Source organism: Penicillium nucicola (assembly GCF_028828085.1).
Source record: "Penicillium nucicola strain IBT 29836 chromosome Unknown utg000003l, whole genome shotgun sequence".
NCBI classification, from domain to species: Eukaryota; Fungi; Ascomycota; class Eurotiomycetes; order Eurotiales; family Aspergillaceae; genus Penicillium; species Penicillium nucicola.
In genome coordinates this window covers 2,797,574-2,820,392 of record NW_026643127.1, presented here as the reverse complement: position 1 = coordinate 2,820,392, position 22,819 = coordinate 2,797,574, and the positions used below count along the sequence as shown (strand labels likewise).

Sequence of the window (22,819 nt, the reverse complement as noted above, 5' to 3'; positions counted from 1 at the left end):
ATCACGTAAAATCATAGAAGCTCAGGCCTCCTGATCTTCCTCCTGAACGCCGTCAAATGCAAGGACACGATAGCGATTCTTTACCGCTTGGGAGGCGGACCCATCTTGCCATCGCCCGTGTCGACCTTCTTCTTGGGAGGCAGTGCCGGCACCTTGAAGCCGCCATTATCCCCACCCTGCGCATTGCCATTGCCCTGGTTTGGGGCCTGAGTGAAAGTTCCAGACTTGAACCATCGGTTTTCCTCGGCCTCGCGCTTGCGCTTCAGCTCTGCCTGCACCTTGGGGTCCACAAGCTCCAGGCCTTGGACAGGTGTAAAGGCAATGGTACTGGATGTACCTGCGGTGGACGATCCGATTCCCGATGTGCGGAGACCACGGGCCTGCAGAACACTGGCTGTGCCACTTGCGCCTTGGCCAAAGCCTCGTAGCGATGAAGCGGTTCCACTGGCGGGGGTGGAAGTACCCCACCCCTTGTTGTTCTTGCTGAGCCTGGCACGAGTGCGCTGGTCGATCTGCGTCGCGCGAATGCGGCCATCGTTCTGTTGGCCGAGCATACCCAAACCAACGGTGCCGGAACCTGTACCGTATCCCACCTCTGATTCTTCCTTGCCAAACGCAACACGGTTCTGCGCCTTGCGGAGCTCGGTCATGGCGACGGCCTCCTTAGCCTTGCGGGCACGCCAACCACCACGCTTTCTGGAGGGCTTGTCATCGGGCGCAGGGAGAGCCTTTGTACCGGAGTTTGGTGCAGCTTCAGTCAGCTTCTCTAGTCGGGTGTAGCATTGCTGCTTCAAGTCTTCACCGAGTGATCCATCCTTGGCATAGTTGGAGACATCGGCGCGGGTAGCGAGAACCATCTTGGCCGACACAATCCGAATTCCTTGTTTCTTGAGATCGTTGGGCACTTCCTGGAGAAGCTCAGAGTCGTAGAGGAATCCTTGCGATCGAACACCGTGGTTGGTCGCAAGACCCAGTCCTTCTTGTCTACGCGATCCTTGTGCGCCCAGGTTGCAAGCGGGAATCTTCGCCAACTCGAGAAGGCCTCCGGTCTGGTTAAGGAACTGGGCAGCGGTTTCAGGTCCAATGAGTGCTGCCAGGTTAGGCGCAATCTGGTTCATGCGGGATTGGATGCTTTCTGTAAGTGCAAGACGCTCTCTATCGAGCTTCAAAATTCTCTCGCATGTGTCAAGAACCTGCTGGAGTTCCGACTCTGTCATCTCTCGGCCTCGGGTGGTCGTTCCCTCCACCGCAACCACCATCAACGACGGTCCGTCAAGGACTGACTTAAGGGGTGCGCCGACCATGTTGTCTGAAGTGGTCGATAGCGCCTTGATGTCGTTGAGTGGGCCATTTTGAAGAATAGCAACCGTTTTGGCGTACTTGATGGGAGTTGTGACAAGCGTTTCGAGCTCAGGGAATCGAATGGAGTAGTGATCGCGCAAAACTTTGTGTAGGCGGTTCAGCTCATCGGCAGTGGAGATAGAAAGGTCGAAGTCGTTGGCCACGCCGGGGGCTTCTTGGGTCTCTTCTTCCTGTTCGGCTTGTAGGTCATTTTCCTCGCCCGCATCGAACTCCTCATCGGACTCGAAGTCGCGCAACAGTTCTTCAGCAGTCGACATGGTGGCAGATCAGGCAGTCCTATCTGAGTTCGAAAGTAAATCTTGCGTAGATGGCCCCAAGACCTTGAGAAAGCTAAGGAGAGCAAATGTTCCAGAATGGAAGGATGGAAAAGTGCTTAGTCAGGGAGAGCTGCGCGGGTGGCGACAACGACCAAACCCGCAGCTCTGTGATTTCATCGCGAATTCTCCGAGTTGCAGACCAAGCTACTCTTCTCTTGTCAGTGACTTGGGCGTGAGACAATTTGTGAGTTATTTGCAGGGTAACTGGTCACGCAGTTGCGGTGAAGCTTCTTCTATAATTCAATTTTCTCTCCCATCGCGCACTTGTCACAAACTTATCGTCGAAGACGTTCACTCCACACCTCGACCGCAAACCACTCCTCTGATATCAGCACCGGCTGATACCAAACCATCACAATGGAGGCATCCCGTGGCCCTCCCCGGGTCAAGAACAAGGCCGCCGCGCCAATCCAGATCTCTGCAGAGCAATTGCTTCGCGAGGCTGTGGACCGGCAGGAGCCAGGCCTGGAAGCACCGACACAGCGCTTTGCCGACCTCGAAGAACTACACGAGTACCAGGGTCGGAAGAGAAAGGACTTTGAAGACTATGTGCGGCGTAACCGCATTAACATGAACAACTGGATGCGCTATGCCGCCTGGGAACTCGAACAGAAAGAATACCGTCGGGCTCGCTCAATCTTCGAGCGTGCGCTCGATGTCGACTCGACCTCAGTGGTATTATGGATTCGCTATATCGAAGCCGAAATGAAAACTCGAAACATCAACCACGCCCGAAACCTGCTGGACCGTGCTGTAACCATCCTGCCCCGTATCGACAAGCTATGGTTCAAGTATGTCTACATGGAGGAGACGCTGGGTAACATTCCTGGCACCCGCCAAGTATTTGAACGGTGGATGTCGTGGGAGCCCGATGAGGGCGCCTGGAGTGCATACATCAAGCTGGAGAAACGGTACAGTGAATTCGAACGTGCACGCGGTGTGTTCCAGCGCTTCACTGTTGTGCACCCCGAACCGCGAAATTGGATCAAATGGGCCCGTTTTGAGGAAGAGTATGGAACTAGTGATTTGGTCCGCGAGGTCTATGGATTGGCAATTGAGACGCTCGGCGAGGACTTCATGGACGAGAAGCTCTTTGTCGCATATGCCAAATTCGAGGCCAAGCTGAAGGAGTATGAGCGTGCACGTGCTATTTACAAGTACGCTCTAGATCGACTCCCCCGGTCCAAGTCTATGGTTCTTCACAAGTCCTACACAACCTTTGAGAAGCAATATGGTGATCGTGAGGGTGTGGAAGATGTCATCTTATCAAAGCGCAGAGTGTACTACGAGGAGCAGCTTAAGGAGAACCCTCGCAACTATGATATCTGGTTCGACTTTGCGCGCCTGGAGGAGACATCAGGCGACCCGGAGCGGGTGCGGGACATCTACGAACGGGCCATTGCACAGATACCTCCCTCACAAGAGAAGAGACATTGGCGCCGGTACATCTACCTCTGGATTTTCTACGCTGTGTGGGAAGAGATGGAGGCAAAAGAAGTGGATCGCGCCCGACAAATCTACCAGGAATGTCTTCGGCTGATTCCACACAAGAAGTTCACCTTCGCCAAGATTTGGCTCTTGAAAGCACAGTTTGAGATCCGCCAGATGGAGCTACAGACTGCACGGAAAACACTCGGACAGGCCATTGGTATGTGTCCGAAGGACAAGCTCTTCCGTGGCTATATCGACCTTGAACGCCAACTGTTTGAATTCGTGCGGTGCCGGACCTTGTACGAAAAGCAAATTGAATGGAACTCTTCCAACAGTCAGTCCTGGATGCAGTTTGCAGAGTTGGAACGGGGTCTGGATGATTTGGAGCGGGCAAGAGCTATCTACGAGCTAGGCATTGACCAACCTACCCTCGACATGCCCGAGCTTGTGTGGAAGTCCTACATCGACTTCGAGGAATATGAAGGCGAGTATGAACGAGTCCGCCATTTGTACGAGCGTCTACTCCAGAAGACCGATCACGTCAAGGTCTGGATCAACTACGCTCGGTTCGAGGTCAACGTGCCGGAGGGCGAAGAGGAGGAGGACGAGGAGGAGGAAAAGCCGATCAGCGAAGAAGCGAAGACACGGGCTCGTGCAGTCTTCACCCGGGCACACAAGGTGTTCAAGGACAAGGAGCTCAAAGAAGAGGTACGTCATTTCCACCGCTCCCTCATTATTGATACTAACTTACTCCAGCGTGTGGAACTTCTCAATGCCTGGCGCTCATTCGAAAACACTCACGGATCGCCCGAGGATATCGAGAAGATCGAAAAACAGATGCCCCGTCGTGTCAAGAAGCGCCGCAAGCTGGAGGACGACCGATACGAGGAGTACATGGACTATGTGTTCCCCGCAGACGACCAATCCGCTGCCAACCTTTCCCGCCTGCTCCAAAAGGCACACCAATGGAAGCAAGCACAGTCGTGAAATGTGTGATGGATTTTCTTTTGCTGAGGTTCTTGATGTCCATGACCATTCTCTTCCAAGTTCATGGGCACGGGAATGGAGGTTTTTTTTCCCATGTGTTATAGTAATCAGACCCAATACCATTACAATCTGCATGCCATCAAACATAGGCAGTCATGTCCCACCTTTCTTCCCATCAGCCTGCACATTCTCTGCCGCATTCAGTCAATCCTTCTCGGCTCTGTGTAATAATATATTTAGTCGTACTCTCGAAATTGATCATTCTGATACATTTCCCACACAGAATCCATCTCTTTGGATTCCTACTCCAATGTTCCATTCAACCTGTCGTGCAACCAAATTCTCTCCACCCCATCGACGAACGCCAGCAGGCTGACTGTATCGCTGAATCGTAGCACGAGGAAAAAAGTGGTACCTGCAGCAGTTGACTTGAAAACCTAGCCAATGAATGCAACGGTATCATTTATGGGGTTCTACTACAGTAGCCAATATGCGAGATCGTCCGCAGCCACGGAGTTGGCATGCGTGTGCATCTTGTACTGCCAGATCGATTTGGTTCTGCAGTCCCATACAGTACTGTCTGTACAGTATCCCCAGGTGTGATGAACCACATCGTGATGTCATGGCCAATTGGCTTCGCTAGTTGAAATTCTCCTATCACATCTACTGGAGCTAGTCCCTGTCGATCATGGCGTTGAGCCAATTATGCCGGGCGACTGGGCTCGGTTCCACGCCCGTAGAACTTGGACCTTGCACCATCAGGAATCAGGAACGTGTAACTGCTGTCTTTTGCAGGCGATTTCCCCGTGAATGTCATAGATCATTTTCTCAACTGACTAAATTGTGAGGCTGTAGAATCAGGGTCAGAGCGAACGCACCAGACGAACCATGGCATCCGCCAAGTCAACCATGGGTCGTGAGACCAGGAACCTTGGGTGGGATGTTTGTTGTCAGCCCCTTGTTGATTCTGGTTGACTGGCACTGTTTACCTGTCACTGTTGAACACTTTACAGAGGACTGTGTTAGACGGTAATTCTGCTAGGGTCGCTTGTTCCTTGCTTCAAGGCTGTTTGTCTCAGATGTATACGGACAGGGGGAGTCCCTGCGCTGTTCGGTGGCTTCGAAATACTCCCCTCAAGTAGTACCGGAGAGGCAATAGACGAAGAAGACCACTACCAATAGCCATAGCCATAGCAAGCACCATAAGCATAATCACAAATTCAAGATACTCTCACCAAAGATGAGCCCCAAGATCCAACTGAAATTGAGGTGACGAAATCTTTCCCCTTTAAGGGATGGCGTCCCCGCTAACCTCCTCCGTTAGGGGGTTGACTTCTCTCTCCCTTCTCTCCAGGGCTTCTCATTTCCTGTCTCGACTCCTCGTGTGCTGTGCACTCGTTTGATAGTGCCGGTCTCACAGCCATTCTTTCGTTCTTTCCAACCTCGTTCGTTTGCTCCGTTTTTTCCCCCTGCTCTATCGCTTTTTCGCCTCGACTGGTTCGCCCGACGTCAGACCCTTCGGATTTTATTTGGAAATTACCATTGATCACATTTTTTTTTCTCTTACCCGACGCGTCGCTGCAGAAATCTCCCGTTGTGACCTCTTCCCCCCCTGAAGCAACTGCTTGAGTGGTGTCATACGAGTCGCCGACTCATCCGATACGCGATCCACCGAGACCTCGGAACCACATTGCACCCCGGAGAGGAGAATCACACTCAGATTCCCAAATCGCATCGACTTCCATTGTACCTCGCCAAGTGGCATCGCTGACTCTATCACGTCGAGATGAGATAGTGCTTTGGCGGCACATTCGTTTTACAGTCTTTGAATCGTTGGCTGGCCACCCGCTCTCGTTTCTGTCTGTGATCTACAGCTTGTGGTGATTCAAAATGACTGTCCCCGAACCCCAAGTCACCCTCGAGGGTGATTGCTCCACCATCCATAGCAACACCCTCTACGTCTTCTCCCATGGCGACTTTCTATCAATATCGCTCCAAGAGAACCAAACCTGGCACGAATTGCCAAAAGGAACACCGGTCACTGGCGCTGCCTGTGTAAAGAGTGACGAAGCATTTTATGTGGTCGGCGGGACCGGCCCTGCTGGCTACAATGGCCTGCAAGAGTTTACATTCAAGACCCAGAAATGGCAAAACTTGACCCTGGATGCGGACTCGCAGGTGATGGTGAACCGAACGGGCCACGGTGCCGCGTACATTTCCTCCTTGTCCCAGATTCTGGTCTATGCTGGTATGACAGATGGCAGCACTACCGAATCCGGGTCAACCTTACTCATTCAAGCAAATGCACCATACAACATCAGTTCTGGTGTTCCCCAGGGCGCTCCGGCTTTATATCAACCCATTCTTTTGCCCTGGAGTGAATCTGAGATTGCCATGATTGGTGGCTCTGTTACCAACACGGCTGTCCATATCTTTGAACCTGGTAATGGCTGGAGTCTCTCGGAAGCGACTCTTCCTTCCGCAATTCCAACTAACTCTCAATGTACCATTGTGTCAGACTCTGACAAGAACATTGTACTCCAGGAGTTCACCATGAACACTTCACCCAACAGTGTTTCTAGCTATCTACTCAGCTCCAAGGGAAAGCTACAGAGCCCCGCCACCACCATTGGCAAGAGGAGTCTTACGGATTCATCTTACAATGCTACATTAGCCCCATCCAACAGCTGGACCAACTTTGCCCTCGCGCAGGGGGATAACATGGTTGTGCTCTCTCATGGTGGAGGTCATGACTCATTAGCGATTTTCAACCAGACCTCCAATAGCTGGGCGAATGCCACAGAGCTCTTCTACGGAAGCGGAGATCAGAATGTTCTCAAGCCATCAACTACATCATCAATGACATCGGCTTCCCCAACTGCCACTTCAACTACTTCAGCTTCGACCTCAGCTTCCGCAACGGCCACTCCTACATCCACATCTTCCGCAGCTGCCGGTGGTGGCTTGAGTGACCACGCCAAGACTATTCTCGGCGCAACTCTGGGAAGCGTCCTCGGTTTCGGCCTCATCCTGCTACTCCTTCTCTTCTTTATCCGACGCGAAAAGCAAAAGAAACAGCTGCAGTCTGGCAAGGGTGGTGGCGATAGCAAGGACCGACTCAGCTTCCAGGACCAGGGCATAGAACCCCTAACTGAAGGCGCCTACCCCATGGCGAGGTCTCCTGTTCCAGTTGCCGCCGCTTCGACAGATTCGTTGGCAATTGTGACTGGACAGTACAACGGAGAGAAATCTCTCAAGCCACCTAATGTGATGGGCTACGGACTATCCGCTCCTCGTCAGAGCAGCCCGCTCTCCACAATTCCCTCCAGCGGGGCTATGGGCGCGTCAAGCATCTATACCGATGAAACAGAAGGAGGCCCAGACTCCAGCAGAAGCAACCAGGCTGGGGATCGTACCACAGACGAGGGATGGGGCAAGTACTTCGAAGACAACAACACCACCAACCTAGGCGGAATGCCATCTGATCGCTCGACCATGAGTTCTATCTACACGAAGTCAGACTACCGTGGAAGCGCTTGGCCAATGTCTAATCTGACACCCTTGAACATGGGATTCTTGGACCAACCCAAACCTTTGGGTCGTGTCATGAGCGCCAGCCCAACCACAGAATCCGCCTCCGAACAGGGCGGCCGAAGCCTGGTCATCCCAGAGAGCCAATCCGCCCGAATTTCCACAGCAAGCTCCATCAGCATGGTCTCGGAAAGTGACCGCGACGAGAACTGGCAAGGTGCCGGCCACTCTAGCTGGCTGGGCCGACCCAGCAGCAGCAACTACAGCAACAGCTTCTACAACTCGAGCACGCGCGATTTGCCGGGCACATCATCATACACAGGCCTCGTTGACAAGGCTAGGAATTCAAACGTACGGAGATCCAGTGCCATAATCCCAGAGGACATCGACGAGCTGCCAATGCAAGGGCGGACCAACAACAACGTCAATTCAGATATGAGCTGGCTCAATATCCACGCTGATCGTTGATCCCTCCCCCACTCCAAGCTCAAGCTCCCGTCATTCGGAGACAAACAACCTCTACGTCTCACATACATTCCATTCCTTCTTCTACTCTCAATACCCATCCGACCTCACCGGACCCCTCTGTGCATATCATCTCATATCTCCTCCCTTACTACCCTATTCCATTCCTTTGATGGCGTCCCCATGGCTATCGGTGTCCTTGCAAAAGTATCGCATCTCCTCGTGTTGCATCTAGCATTCTCGTTTTGTCTGTGTGTATGAGCGATTCATTAGCGTTGTGCCACAGTTCTCTGTTTCTGTTCTCCGTCTCTAGTCTCCTTGTTGTGATTGTGATTGTGATTGTGATTCTTGTGATTCACCATGTCTAGTGTCTAGCTCTCCTAGCTCTGAAATGGGCTTTGTGTTGTTTTGTACATATTCATCGCATTTCTGGCCGACATGGCTTCTATTCTTTCCGTTTGCTTTGCGTGTTGTGTAAATAGTGTAAATCTGGAGATACACTGATATCTCGCTACGGTCACCCTCGTCTTGCTCCTATATATCCGATTATTGTATATTAACTATTATCCCTATAGCATCAGTAGTAAACCCGTCTTATCCTATTGTCTCTCAATAAAACCTTGCCAAAAGCGAATCCCTCTTCGACACCCTCCGGAACTCATTAACAGCAGGACTCAATACCTTCGGCCCATCGTCGACTTCCATCTGTTCCATCCTCCCCTCAGCCCCAACATAAGTTGTATTCCCCTCCATCTTATTGCGAATAAAATAATGCTCATCCTCCTCCTCCATGTCAATAAACCACCTCTCCTTGAGCTGCTTCCCCCAAGGCCCACACCCACAAGCCCCCTTCAACTGCTCCGTCTGCGGACTATTAACAGCCAAAGCAAAAGAGATTCTGCGGTTCTGTAAAATCCGTAACCTGGCGTCCCCTCGCCTCAAAGATCACAAATCCCAAGCAAACAGCACTGGTCAAAAACGCAAACACCAAAACAACATAAAAAGCCCCCTGCCACTGCTCCGTCCACCCAGAAGCATATCCCATCGCCTGAAGCCTGCCATCAAAATACTGATAAGCACCCCCAGACAAGATATTATGATTCGCAAGACTATAATTCCACCCCTGCACAAACGGCGAATCCTGAGAACTGAGAATCAAAGTACTCCCCGCCATAACAGCCAGTCCCTCGGCAATAGAAGGCATGCGCGCATCAAGCGAGAAGCTATCCGTCTTGTTATCGTACCTGGGCATCATCTGCATAAGCAGTCGGGCATTACTAGCTTCGCCGTCTGTTATCCCCGCGCCCAGACTCAAAGCTTTCGCCCACTCCGATACGATATTCTTGTAGTCGGATTCCCAGAACCCCTCTTCGAACTTGCGATCTGCGTATCGGCGATTATACTGTAAGTCGTTGCCGGGTTGCTCGCATGTCGAGCTGAGAAATGCACCGCTGGATGCGGCTTTGTATTGGGTAGAGCAGACGCCTGTTAGTTTTGCGCGGAGGGAGCAGAGCACGTAGGCTGGGGTGGTTGTGTTTGGGGGTGAGGTGCCGAGGAGGTAGATGGCGTTTGTGGGTGAGATTCCTGTTGTGCCGAGGATGGTGTTGTAGGGTTCAGGGTATTTGCCGAAGATTGGTGGGCGATGGCTGTACTTTGGACCGAACTCGAAGAGGTCGTCGACGACTGTTCGGTTCAGCCAGGATGAGGGCCCTGGGATGTCGGACGGGGGGTTGTTGCTCCAGGATGTGGCGTTGAATTTGTCGCCGCCTGGCCAGGAGGCGTAGACAAGGGGGCCGAGTTCGTCTTTGGTCATTCCTGTGCAGAGGACGTTTATTGCTGGGGATGGGATTGAGGCGTTTAGTGTGTATTCTCCTTCGCCGGATGCTAAGGTGGATCGGGGCTGTTTTATCTTGTTTATGGGGTCCATTGCTGCTGCGGTGATGCCGCCGTGTGGCATTGCCATTGTTATGTTGTTGACCATTCTTTTGTGTTTCTTGGAGAGGGCTGTGATGTTTTGGATCTGAATCCAGCTGCCTGTGACTGTGGTGTTATCCCAGAGGGAGCCTGTCGGCTGTGGGCGACTATGGAGTTCTGTTGAGGTTGCGGTATTGTTTGCAACTAAAGAGCTCCATTTGGCTATCCATTGTTGGTAGTTGTGATAGGCATGGCCGACGTGTTCAATCTGGAGACATGTTGTGTTGCGGTAATCACTGTCCATGTCAACAGTGACTGGGGTTTGACAGTTATAGGCGAGATAAACTGGGTTGGCAAAGCTAGCAGATACTTTGCCTTGAAAGACTTTTGATTCAACGGGACCAAGAATGAGATTGGGTGCGACTGCTACAGGTTAGTTCTTAGTAGCCCACTGCTGCGAGAAGAGGAATTCACCTAACGCTTGGGCAGCCGGTGTGTATAGCATCGCCACGAATGTTGCAACCAGTGCAATAGCACCGAGGAAAGTAAGCGCCGAATATCGTAGCGTCTCCCAATGGACAATCATCGAGCCCGGCTGCATGATCCATGTCCTCATGTTCATATCCGAGATACTAATTCCTCGGGACTCGGTCATCAAAGCTCGCCGGCTTAGTACCTGTCCCAGAAATGCCACACAAACAGTGACATAGGCTAACTCGATACTCTTTGCAAAAGACGCGCTCAGCAGGCTAGCCGTAGACGGCACAATCGGCCCATCACTGGAGACCATACTCCACCGAGGCTTACGCAGGGCAATAACGAGATAGATACCGGAGAATATAGTCGCATAGAGAGCAAGCACAAAGATAGTCATCGGGATCCACGAAAGCCGTTTCTGCAGCACCGTCGTGCGATTGGGGCATTTCGTGGGAGAATACGGAGGCAATGGAGTCTTGGGAGCAGAGTGGGGAGTAGTTGTCGCTGAACTGTCCATTGAAGCTCGATCATAATGAGGAATAGCATCACCGGCATGATTAGAGATACCCAGTCCGACATCACGGACTACATCCTCAGACTGACGCTCGGTAGCGTGGTAAGCATAGTCCTCCTCGAAAGATAAGCGACCCAACGGGCCCCAAGAGCCCTGCGGTGGATTGTTCAGCGAGTCCGCTGAAAGCAGTGAATGCTGCGACTCGCGCGACCCGGCCATTGTGAGGTGAAAGAAACACAAATGGGAGGGCAGAGTCGAGAACAGGGCTCTGGGGCTTATCAGAAAGCCATCAGTGGCACGCCACAGAAAGCGTTATATACACTGAGGTCGTCTCTTAGCTTTTCTGCGGCTGAGTCGTATTTGTTGGGGGCCAAATGGACAGTGCGGGTGTTAGCGATGTTAGCTGCGTCTATAGCCTGTTTAGGGGAAATGAGTGAGTTTGCTGATTGGTGCCTTTGCGGTGGCCGGCATATGAGCTTTCAGGGTTCTTGCACAAGTACATTTCTATCAGGGCTGGACCTTTCTGCTTTGTCCAATGTTATTAAACCCTACCCGCGGTAAGCTGTGCGGTCCCCCGAACCTATAAATTAAGGTCGGAGGTTCTTTACATTTGTTACATTTTTTACAGGCGTTTTTTCAGTCTTTCAGCCCTATCTACTCATATAAAGGGCGAAACATAGTCTGTCCAAAACAGTATTGCTCGAAGAGAGCTAGCGAAATACAACATCGAGGATCATGGAAGTATGGAATACTGGAATGGGCAGTTCAGCCTCCAATATATTAACCAACTTTAATTCGAAGTAAGAAGAACCGCAGAAGAGTCCGAAACCCTGACAGTCAGCACACCATCTCCCGCAAAAGCCTCATCTTTCAAGCTATGCACAGGAACGGAAGTTCCCCGACTCAATGCATAATCGTAGGAAATACCCCCGAAAGTAATATCAACAAGCGCGTCACTACTCGGGCCAATCGAATTCTCCATTTCGGCACTACGATGACATGCAGACACATTGAAGCTATAAGCCCCATGCGGACGAGTCCCCGAGGTAGTAGTCAAGTTAAAAAATGCAAGTTGATCACGACCAACTTAGAAAGTCGCTTCCCATCATAGATAGCTTAGGCCAGCCCAGCGTCCATCCATGATACAAGCGCTGCTCACACACATTGTCTTCAGCGCAACATCTAGTTCGACTTCTCGATCATCAAGTCCACTTTGCGTGTCTGATAACTTAATTTACTTCTGTTTTTCTATGTAGCTGACTCACACTCTGCGCGTTTGTCTCTTTCAAGATTAGAAATGACTCAACCCCTGAGCTGTATCTCAATAAGAGCTCAAGCAATCTTGGTTATGTTGAAGCACTTTTCTGATGATTTTTTGGTTTGATCTTACCTAGGATATACTACCTCAATAGCAAATGTCATTTGACACTCCAAGTTCTACCAGAAGACGATCAGCCCTAATGTAAAGTGGCCGAATGTGACGTCGACACTCGCTGGCTCCTGCCTTAGCTGCGATAAGATAAGAAAAGCCATTATTAATGTTACTAAAATATCGTTTTTTACTCTTTGAAGCCTAACCTTGGAGAAATACAAAATGCTAATGTGTGGCTTGATTTAGACAGGAGCTATGGTGGCCCTGGAAAGAGCTTTAGTTAGCAAGGGAAGAACTTGTAACACTCCAATAGAGCGACGAACAAAAAAGTCCATAGAAAAGATATTTTGCAAGTTTGAGTCCACCGGCCCTTATCCTCGTTCGGTATCGGCCATTTCCTGGACCCCCGCACTGTTGACTGCGCTAAAACCCTTTTCTCAATCTTATCGCATAATTGTTAGCCCCGGCATCAATGATTCAGTATTTGTCTACAGCCACAGTGCATGGGATTGATGAAGGACTAATCTCCGGACGGGACGATTGCTCAACCATGAGAAGCCCGGTAGAAGCGGCTCGAAAAGCCCCTGCACGACCACAAAAGAAACCAAAATCGGTCACATTCACTGGGTAAGATCCACGAAGCTAGATGTGAGCATCGGACTGACCCACACAGGTGCTGGACATGCAGATCTCGAAAGGTCAAGTGCGATGAGCGCCGACAGAACGGATGTGGGGTCTGTCAGAAGTCTGGCTTACAGTGTGCAGGATACGGGGTTAATTTATGCTGGGTATATGGAAAGAAGCAAAACTCCCAAGGTTTCAAACGCAGGCAGATTGGACTAGGTAAGTTGGAACGTCATTCGAATGAGAACAAGACTGATAGATTAGGCAGATCAGGCGTGTTCGCCAAGTATTCCAGAAAGCGAGGTCAATCGCATGTTGTCTGAGATTGATACCATCTTCTTTCCTTCCAAGACTATGAGAGTAGGTCCCTTTGCAGTATTTTTCAAGGGTGAGGCTTCTTGTGATGTGCCTGTTGCCCCAGAGGTACTCCAGGAGAGTTCTGCTCGCCATCGTGAATCTCTCGAGCCAGATGACTCTGCCAGAGTTATATCAGATATCTCTCAAGATGACTATTTCCTACCAAACGAAAGCGGTTTTGAAATGAGTGACCTCATGCAAGAGAATCAATTGATTCCAAGTTCAAGCTGGGAACAAAATACCCTTCCAAGAACGCCTTCGCCACATCTCGAGATTTCAATGCCATTCTTCAGAAACGCCAAAGTATCGATGCTAATGTTCCACTACAAGAATCATGTTGCGGACTTGCTACAACCAGTATTTCATCCACGCAATCCATGGCGAACAACATATTTCCCATACGCACTCGAAGGGTGCCCAGATCTTTTTCTTGCCCAGAATGGGGGGCCTGCCTCAGCAGTTTCCATCTCGCTTTTTCACAGCTTGCTATCATCAGCTGCATTCCATCTACGGAATATGCAGGGTGGTTCTGCGAGTTACCACAAGCTCGGCCTTCAACACAGGACCAAATCTCTCCAGGCGCTCAATGCCGCTCTGACAAGTCCAAAAGACTCTCAGCAACACACTGTATTTCTAACAGCCATGTTATCTTTGGTAACCATTGACGTGGGTAATCCCTTTTAATACTGAAAATTATGGGGTTAACAGCCTTGAACAGACAATGACCGGTGAAGACTCTGATTTCCCAATCCACTTGAAGGGTTGCAAACAGCTACAAACGCCGAATTTGAACGCAGGGACATTTGAAGATTCAAATCATCAAGTCAACACCATTTGCAATTTCTTAAGTCTCCTAGCTCGGACAACCGTACACGAACTAGAACCCAAACCCTGGCCAACCACCGCTTTACTCTTCGAACCTCCTTATTTCGATTATAACGACAGAAGCGTCGAGTATATGTATGGCATCACTCCAACATTAGGAAACCTCCTACAAAAGGTTTGCCAACTAGCGGAATATCTAGCTTTCTATCAGGGAAAGAAAGTGCCACCCATATTACAAGAAGCCTGCATCACCCTGCGCGACCAAATCGCCCAGTGGGACATTGAATCCGAGTCATCCTACCTGCTGAAATCCAATGAGCAGACCATGTTCGAGATAGTGCGATGCCAAGCTCGCGCATTTCACAGCGCAATTACGATATTCTGCTACCAGACAATCGAAAATTGCGGCGCGGCTAGCATGCAAAGACGTGTCAACGTGGTTTTGGAGAATCTCACTCTTGCCGAGGACTTGAAAGATGAATATCTCGGTGGCGAAAAACGAGCAGCGCCCATGTCTTGGCCTGCTTTTATTGCTGCATGCGAAGCAACCGACCGAGTGCCTTGGGTGGAATGGTGGGAGCGGATACAGGGATACTCGATGGGCAACTTTAAGAGACAGTGGAAGGTCATTCTCGAAATCTGGGCAATCATGGATGCAGATCCGAATGTGCTTGGTTGGAGAGATGCGTTGAAACAATCTGGGAAATTGGTCTTGCCAATATGAGGGCTATCATGGTTTCATTTGTATGTAATGGTACTTCTTTAGTTCGCTTGCTGTCTTTGGCTTTCAAATCAAGGCTTGGGAAATCTTTACAGCTCGTCCTTTGTTGTCTTCGCCAAGGGTCCTTCCTTCACTTTGACCATCGATGCAAGGATATCGACAATCAGATCTGCGGCGGCAACAGATGTCGTTTCGGCGACAGTGTCGTACGGTGGACTGACTTCGACAACGTCAGCACCGACTAGGTTCACACCCTCGAGACCTTTGATGAATCTTTTCAATTCGCGGGTGGTCCAGCCGCCAGATTCTGGGGTTCCTGTAGCAGGGGCGATGCTCGGATCGAGGACTGATGGAATGTGTTAGCCCCGAAGCAATCAAGTCAGAATTTAAGATAAACCTCACCATCAATATCAATAGAAAGATAAGTAGGCGTATCCTTCACAGTATTGCGAACCTTCTCAATGATGCCCGACATGCCAATGTCGTCGATCTCATGAGCCTCAATGATTGTAAACCCGACGTTCTGATCAATTTCGTAATCTTTAGGGCCCTGAAACATCGACCGAGTCTGTCAGAAAAGCAAAGCCCAAACAAATCAAAGAATCAAACTCACAAAAAGCTTCGTTCTCAATCCACCATGAACACTAGTCCCCTTGCTAATACAGCCCTCTCGACTAGCATGCCAGAAGAAAGTACCATGAGTAATCGCCGACTGATTCGACGCAATACCAGTATAACCCTCATAAGGATCCCAGCTACAAGCAAGCCTGTCAGCCAAACTCCGTTCCCCAAAAGCAGATCAAAGAACGTACGTATCAAGATGCGAATCAAGATGAATCACCGAGATCGGCCCATAAACCGTTTTCAAGGATCGCAAAATCGGCAGAACAATAGAGTGATCACCTCCCAAACTCACAATACGAGGGTGTTCCCAAGAATTGCCCTCCGAAGTCGGGTGATAAAGCACTTGTCTGTACCCCTGCTCCATCTGCTTGAAGGCATGGGCGGCATCAAAGGGCGTAATGGGGATATCGCCACAATCGATCTGAAAAGTGGGTTAGCGTATTTGGGATTCCGGAATATATGTTAGCACTGACAATCTCCAAGCCCTCATCGTAGGGATCCACGCCATAAACAGTATTGTAGCTGCGGCCTTTCTTCTCTCGTGCGGATCCTGCGCGGATGCCTCGTGGGCCGAACCGGGCGCCTGGGCGATATGAGGTTGAAGTGTCGTAGGGGAAGCCGAGGACAGCGATGTCGAGAGGCTGGTAATTGGGTTAGAATAGCTCTTTATACTATTGGTACGTAGATGGGTGAGTTACCTTGTTATGTGAGGCTGCGAGACATCTCTGCCATTCTAGATGGGCAAAGGTGACCGGTTGAGAAAATGGAAGATCGACGTCGAGGTCTATTGATTAGTTAGTTTTGAATGCTCTTCGGGTCTTTCGGAACTGACCTTCAATTGGATGGCTATATTCTGGGCCCACATTGAGAGCCAAAGCTCCGTAGAGGAGCGACGAGTATAGAGTCGAAGTAACCAGGCGCATTGTGTGAATTGGGCTCTAGAAATTGGCAGGGTCACGGAGTCAAAATAAAATAAAGATCAATAATATCAGGAACAACCTGGTTCTTATAACTAATTCCTCCGAGATATGCCATAAGACACTTCGCAGACTCTTTCCATGCGCGAGCGGGGACAAGTTAGCGCAACTGATAACATTCGCAGACTCCTTCCGCATTACAGCAACTTTACCAAATCAACAATCAGACAGTCGCAGAATTCTTAGATAATCGAGGCACTTCCCAGTGCCCAAGGTCATCCATTCAACCCCTCTCTCGGCTGGGACGAACGTGACTGAGCGCAACGTTCAACTTTCGAACATCCCACTGCCTCGCAAAGAATAAAACAGCAAACCCCGAAACACGAACACAGAGAACATCAACCATGCTAAAGAAGATAAACTCATCAGTCACACCAACCTAATTCCCACCCTCCGTCAACCCAAACACAAGAGATTCAACCACCCCGCAAGCACCAAAGAATCACCCTGAACCCCCCAACAACGCAGCAGCCTCCCGACTCTCATGAAAATGACTCATAGCAAGAATAGAAAATAAAGTGCCCCTAAGGCAGAAAACCTCAAATCATAAACGGAGGGCGTAAAAGCCGCGACGAGGTGACTGAAACCCAGATCCAGGATATGAAAATGTTGCAAACTACAGTATCCAGGGTAATTGTTGTCGCTGTTAAATAATTTTGATTGACTGGTGTACACGATCCAAGTCGAGTTGGTCTCTGAGAGGACTTGTTATGGATATATTCTGCATTTTTGCCTAACAGACAATACGAAGAGTGAGGGGGTCCGAGATGTTTATTTACAATTCCTCATGCACCGAGTCATCTAGCGGCAACTGAGCACATGGCGCCGTCGACAATTCAACGGAGGAAGAAACCCTATCCGAGGTAGGCCCATCAAACAGCCCCCGACGCCCTGATTGGGAAGAATATGCCTTTCTTGTTGCCATTCATTAGCAACATGAGCTTCAACAGGCGCAAAAGCACCAAACAAAGCCGGAGGTATTAGGTTGCGGCTGCCTTGAGATCCCTGAAGATCCCTTCGAAACTGCTGACCTGGCAAGTGACGTTCCAACATTGCCTCGAGATATACGAGGCGATTGTTCAAAGCCTTCAAATAGCGGTTCTTGGGACCTCGAACTCCGCGATGTGTTACTTTACACCCATTTGCTATCAGATCCTGCACTGAGGTTGTTGGCCATCGTAGCGCAACTTGCGTTGTCAGCGCTCATCGCATACTGGACCGGAGCGCTACCCTGCCGAGCCTATTATACAGACCTGCTTTGCGTTGTTGGTTGGCATGAGTATGTTGCTTCGATACTGTGAGGACCAGGTGAGGGCGCGAGGGGCCAATCCTAGACGTTTCACAGCAACTTTCTCATTTCACTTAAGAGCATAATTTTCAAACTTGATATCTACAGAATGTTATCGTCGGACGACAAATCCGACACCTGCCCTTCGTCTTTACCAAAAAGCATGGGCCAAACTCACTCCGTGACTGCTGATGGGAACACCACTCACTGAACTGAACCTACCTCTAAGCCCGCTCTCTTATAATTCTTGTTTGTTCGCGTGTGGACATCAGCCGAGATCTCAGTTCGGAAACAGTGTATGCCGTGTATTTGCATGTGGAGATTGATCCATTGCCATTATCCGATTCATGTCACGATAGAGACATGATGGTGTCAGAATAATCCTGGTCCAAGCCAAAATCAAAATGATGAAATGGTCGGGGCTTGTTGATAAAGCCAGCTCGGCAGCTGTACAGGGTGTTTAATCGATTCTTCGTCGGCTCTAGGTCTGAACTGGTGCTGTTGAGAAACCATGACAATGGTGCTAGATGGTCAGTCCTATTCTAAGGTTAGTTCTTTTTGTCAGTCATCAGTGGTCGATATTTCGGATTCTGAGACCGAGTACAGAAGGTGGACATACCGAGTGAGTGTCAGAGGAAAGGCCAGTTGATGCTCGCTAGTTCACCGTGCCGAAACATGCGGCTTCATTTCAGAAACCACTCCCAGCAACTGAGATGACACTTCCTTCGCAATCATTGCAAAAGTTCAGCCTGTTGTGGCTCGTTGTCCACTTCCCTGGCGATTTATCGGAAGACGTGCCAGAAGCCCTAGTGCTTCTACAATCCACGATCTCACCTCCGCATTGATATGTTTGGGACTCGGTTGATGGGACCAAGGTATCAGACGAAAGAAACCCTATAGCACACCATACGAGGCTATCGCTTCTCATCAGCGGCAAGCCATGACCTGTTCGCAGACTGATCAAGCTAGCGGCAAGATATTCACGCTTGATCGTCAAGCAGCGGGAGTGAAAAGCTTGAGACTGGAATCGTGCAGGGCTCAACGCCTCCAGAATATGCAGACAATAGTCTTCATTACAACCAATCTCGACCACACGACCATCTCCCAAGACTCTTGGCAAATCTGACCCTCCCAATCCAACCCTCACCTTACCCTCAAGATCCGAAAAAAAATTTCAACCCCCAACCCTGCATCCAGGGCCTCGCATTCGCGTCAAACCAACCCCTCAAGCCCCTCAAACTCGCGCCTCCTCTCCACAGCTAATGCAGGGGTTAGCCTATCAGTTGAACAAAATAACTTCCGACCCTCTTGGCAGGCAACAAAGCACACATAATACGGGGCATCGACATCCCATCCACCGGCATGACGTTTTCGCTTACGCAGCCTCTTGAAATCTGGGGACGCTAACGGACAGGGTGCGTTACGCCCGCCTGCTGGTGCAATTAGCTCCAGAGTATTTTTACTCCTTATCAAGATCTATTTACATTTACTATACCTAAAGTCGTAACAAAGATCGAAGTAGGCAAGCAAGGCCGACAAAATTGGCGCCGAAGCCTCTAATTGTCCACTTAGTACAAAATACATCACGTCAACTTACATGTACATGCATACGTTTCCTCCAGCTGACAGTACAGTTCAGTATATAAATGAATGAACGGAACCTTGCGAGCCGAAACCGGCACTAATACGAATACCGATCTATTGAAAGAATGGAGAGGGGAGGAGAGGAAGAGGGGGGGGGGGGCCGGCTGAAACGGAGCTGTGGTTATTCTTGTCGAGCTAAAACGGGGGTCTACGCATACGTACACTACATACGCTACCCTACTCTGGAGGGGTCCGGGTCTGATCAAGAGGAGTACAGTATGAGTAATAGGTGTGGTCGGGCCATTGCATTGCATTGCATTCCGTTGTCATCGCTCGCATTGGCCACGTCCGAGGCATGAACAGTACTGGACAGCTACCGTCCGTACAGTATCATGTTGCCTGTCCACGGGATCGACCCATTGTCCAAGCCCAAACCCAAGCCCGAGCCCGAGCCCTGGACTAAGGGGTGATCCATGGGTACGTCGACTACCCTAAATCTAAAATCTGTTCGTGGACGGGTCTGAGGCTACTTTTCTGCTTGGATGTTGCGTACTCGTCGACGCCTCTGCCTTTACAGCCACGTGCTCTAACACTATTTTGGATGTAAGTTCACCCTATATCGTACCCTATCTGTAAGGGTACAACTACACCCACTCTGCCCCTTGGCCTCCTTTCGTCGGTTGTTCGCTGTCCGATGCACCCTTTGCCAAATCGAGTAGGTCGCCAAACCCCTCGAGAATGGGTCCGAACAGAATGGGGAAAGTACGTACTATGTGGACATGGATATCCAATGTGGGTGTGAGCTGATACATTTCCATCTCGTATCGATAATCGATAATTGATAAATTGGTGGGGAAGAGAGAAAGAGAGAGTCGGGTCCGCAACGTTATGGTTAGCGATTGTGTGCAAAAAATACCCAGAAAACAGAAAATAGAAAAGAGAAAAGACGAAAACCAAGACCAAATCAGGACAAAACAGAAAAAATAAAAATGAAAAAAGGCAATGAAAAATGCGGTCAATCTTCGTGCTCCACTATGGAAGCGATAACGAAGGTGTACGGAGTACGGTAACTGGGATATGATATGCAAGTGGGAAACTTTGATAACTGGGGGTTGTAATGATTTTGATTTTTCTCTACTGGCTATGTTGAATGTGTGGCTTTGGTACGTGCTTGTCGGAAAGTAGGGCTGGAATCTGGAATCTGGAATAGAGTATGCATGACTTGCCTCTTTACTTGACATATGGATTATTTGCGAGGATTCGCCGATACTCGGTCTCGGGTCCGGGTGGATTGTGGATTGGCAAGGCGAACCTCAGCGTCCAAATATGCTTAAGGGATCTTGGGGCATCAAACCCATCGCTTCCCAAGCCCTGAAGGAATTGCAGGGACTGCACGTGGGATGACTCAGCTCGGCGTCGGTCTCCCCGCTTAGTCACCGACCCCGTTCCAAGGTTTATTTTTTTAGTTTCTCGGCGTTAAGGGATGTGCACTTGGACTACGCAGTATTACAGTGACCATCACTTGCGGTAACTGATCATTCCATCTCGCAGTGTTCTGGTCCCGGTGGACAGCAAAGAACCCCCTCGGTCCTCGGATTTAAAATAGATCAATAGTGCGAAAGTCAGACATGAGCCACAGGGGTCTTAGTGGGATGGGGCCTCCGATCTGGATTCTGCGTCTTGGGCGAAGCGAGGGCCCCACGGTCTAGAAGATAAATAAATTGTCGGAAGGGTATCTGCCGGATCGTCTCTATGGACTTGCATAAGTGCCGAACCCGATGCGATTATGAGCATTGATAGCTTCGACTTCTGGAAATCAGGCAGCAGGATGGCGAAGACTGGGGCTGTGGCTGTGTATGTACAGTACTGAGAGGTTGAAGGTTGATGGTGTGCGGGGACTGGGTGGGGATGAAGGTGAGGGAGTGAGTTTTCCCTTTTTTTTTTTTTTTTGTTTCCTTGTTATCGGATGATTCGGAAATAAGATATGCATTGATGACCTCGGGGGAAAGCTAGTTGCATCATGATGATTGTTTTCCTGATAGCCTGTTCCCGGTGGAGCTGTCAAAGATATGGGCTTATACTCCAGACTTGGAGGGTAAGACCGAAACTATTGAACGACTATTTTGATTAGCCACGAGCAAATTGCTAAATAAATCGCCGAGATGGATGCGCCGAGAATCCGGGTTCAAGCCACGCAGATAAAAAGGCCGCGTGGGCAGAAAGTGGCGGGTGCAGTAGTAAATTAGGGTCTCCATGCCGCTAAGCGGGAACGGTGATTAGAGCGAAGCTACACAGGTAGCTGACGCCCAGCTAGTCCCGACCTAGTAAGCGGAGGGGAGTGGCCACGAGTCCCTGCGTCTTGAGGGGTAAGCAATACGAAAGATGTGGAAAAAGAAATGGAAAAAAAAAAAAGAAAGGCAAAAAAAGAACACGAAAAGGGTCAAGGGTCCTTGCAGGGACGTAAGCCGGGTACAGGGCCCTGACGAGTCAAGCTTGTGGCGTAAGTTGGGAGGTAGAATGAGTAGGGTTGATTCGAGCGCTAAAACACTAGCCCAGGCAAGTACGGAAGTGTATTTGCTGGAGAAGGACTAGACAGCGCCAAACTACGGAGATACGTAGGCTGCATACGTATGCCCCGTCTAAGATCGAGCTTAGACAAATCATCGGCTCAAGAAGCCCCAAAACGGTCCGCGTTCTGCCACGAACCACATCTTTCTCGGGCATGTTCCAGATCGCGTTGAAGCTTGGCCTGATCTCCATGATTCAGAGCAATACGAGTATACATACACGTAATACCACGAGCACTTCCTGTTGATCTCCAAATCACGTTAGTCCATGCTCCGTTCATACTGGAAATTCGACTAGCATAACCTGGCTTCGTAACTAGCCCGACAAATCCTTTTGTGCCTCTCGACAGTCGTAGTATTCTCACGTTACCCTCTTACGTACCCTCAGCGGAGAGCCCCCGCGCAAATGGGTTTTCGGGGCGGGGCGGGCGCTGGACGCGTACGAGTACGAAGTGTAGCACGAGCCAATATCTTATAACGTTGACGATCTTGGAGATTAGGTTATCGTGTGTAGATGTCATGTCGAGGTCAATCCATCCTTCTCAACATGCATGTGATTCAGGGCTGCAGACCGGTGAGGATTTTCATACTCGGCTGAGAGTACCCTTTCTAGAGAGAAAACGGGGAATCATCTTCCACTCTTCACCGAGTCGTAAGGCGAGATCGCCATAGGGCGCTAAATACAAGCTAAAACCGTGACAATACGTTACGGATCCGTCCTGGAATGTCCGAGCCGGAGGTCCATTCCCAAATTGGAGACTAACATCATCACTTACGTAGATTTAGGGTTATCTCGGTGACGGTGACTGGATTTGACTCTGCTCCATTTGATTCTATTGATTTGCATTCGGACCGATCATCTCTTTTCTGTTGTTGACGCCT

At 50.0% G+C, this 22,819-nt stretch overlaps 7 protein-coding genes across 7 annotated transcripts; 3 read left to right on the top strand and 4 right to left on the bottom strand.

The window, feature by feature from the left end:
• Positions 1-80: 80 nt before the first annotated feature.
• On the bottom strand, positions 81-1,619 carry N7511_004635 (U4/U6-U5 snRNP complex subunit PRP31; the record flags this gene model as incomplete). The annotated part of the gene is made up of 1 exon (XM_057127060.1): positions 81-1,619. The coding sequence occupies one exon, from the start codon at positions 1,617-1,619 to the stop codon at positions 81-83; it is 1,539 nt and encodes a 512-aa protein (XP_056985950.1).
• Positions 1,620-2,036: 417 nt separating this feature from the next.
• On the top strand, positions 2,037-4,105 carry clf1 (putative cell cycle control protein (Cwf4); the record flags this gene model as incomplete). Its single annotated transcript, XM_057127059.1, has 2 exons — positions 2,037-3,818; positions 3,867-4,105. 2 exons carry the CDS (start codon positions 2,037-2,039, stop codon positions 4,095-4,097), a joined length of 2,013 nt encoding a protein of 670 aa, XP_056985949.1. The 3' UTR covers positions 4,098-4,105.
• Positions 4,106-5,987: 1,882 nt separating this feature from the next.
• On the top strand, positions 5,988-8,096 carry N7511_004633 (uncharacterized protein; the record flags this gene model as incomplete). Its single annotated transcript, XM_057127058.1, has 1 exon — positions 5,988-8,096. The coding sequence occupies one exon, from the start codon at positions 5,988-5,990 to the stop codon at positions 8,094-8,096; it is 2,109 nt and encodes a 702-aa protein (XP_056985948.1).
• A 606-nt stretch (positions 8,097-8,702) lies between these two features.
• On the bottom strand, positions 8,703-8,885 carry N7511_004632 (uncharacterized protein; the record flags this gene model as incomplete). Its single annotated transcript, XM_057127057.1, has 1 exon — positions 8,703-8,885. The coding sequence occupies one exon, from the start codon at positions 8,883-8,885 to the stop codon at positions 8,703-8,705; it is 183 nt and encodes a 60-aa protein (XP_056985947.1).
• Positions 8,886-8,967: 82 nt separating this feature from the next.
• N7511_004631 (uncharacterized protein) lies at positions 8,968-11,217 on the bottom strand (the record flags this gene model as incomplete). The annotated part of the gene is made up of 2 exons (XM_057127056.1): positions 8,968-10,430; positions 10,482-11,217. The coding sequence occupies 2 exons, from the start codon at positions 11,215-11,217 to the stop codon at positions 8,968-8,970; spliced, it is 2,199 nt and encodes a 732-aa protein (XP_056985946.1).
• Positions 11,218-12,920: 1,703 nt separating this feature from the next.
• N7511_004630 (Zn(II)2Cys6 transcription factor) lies at positions 12,921-14,900 on the top strand (the record flags this gene model as incomplete). Its single annotated transcript, XM_057127055.1, has 4 exons — positions 12,921-12,997; positions 13,044-13,213; positions 13,263-14,017; positions 14,070-14,900. The coding sequence occupies 4 exons, from the start codon at positions 12,921-12,923 to the stop codon at positions 14,898-14,900; spliced, it is 1,833 nt and encodes a 610-aa protein (XP_056985945.1).
• Positions 14,901-14,986: 86 nt separating this feature from the next.
• Positions 14,987-16,444, bottom strand: N7511_004629 (agmatinase; the record flags this gene model as incomplete). Its single annotated transcript, XM_057127054.1, has 7 exons — positions 14,987-15,243; positions 15,300-15,465; positions 15,511-15,652; positions 15,710-15,942; positions 15,995-16,162; positions 16,220-16,305; positions 16,354-16,444. The coding sequence occupies 7 exons, from the start codon at positions 16,442-16,444 to the stop codon at positions 14,987-14,989; spliced, it is 1,143 nt and encodes a 380-aa protein (XP_056985944.1).
• Between the last annotated feature and the right edge of the window lie 6,375 nt (positions 16,445-22,819).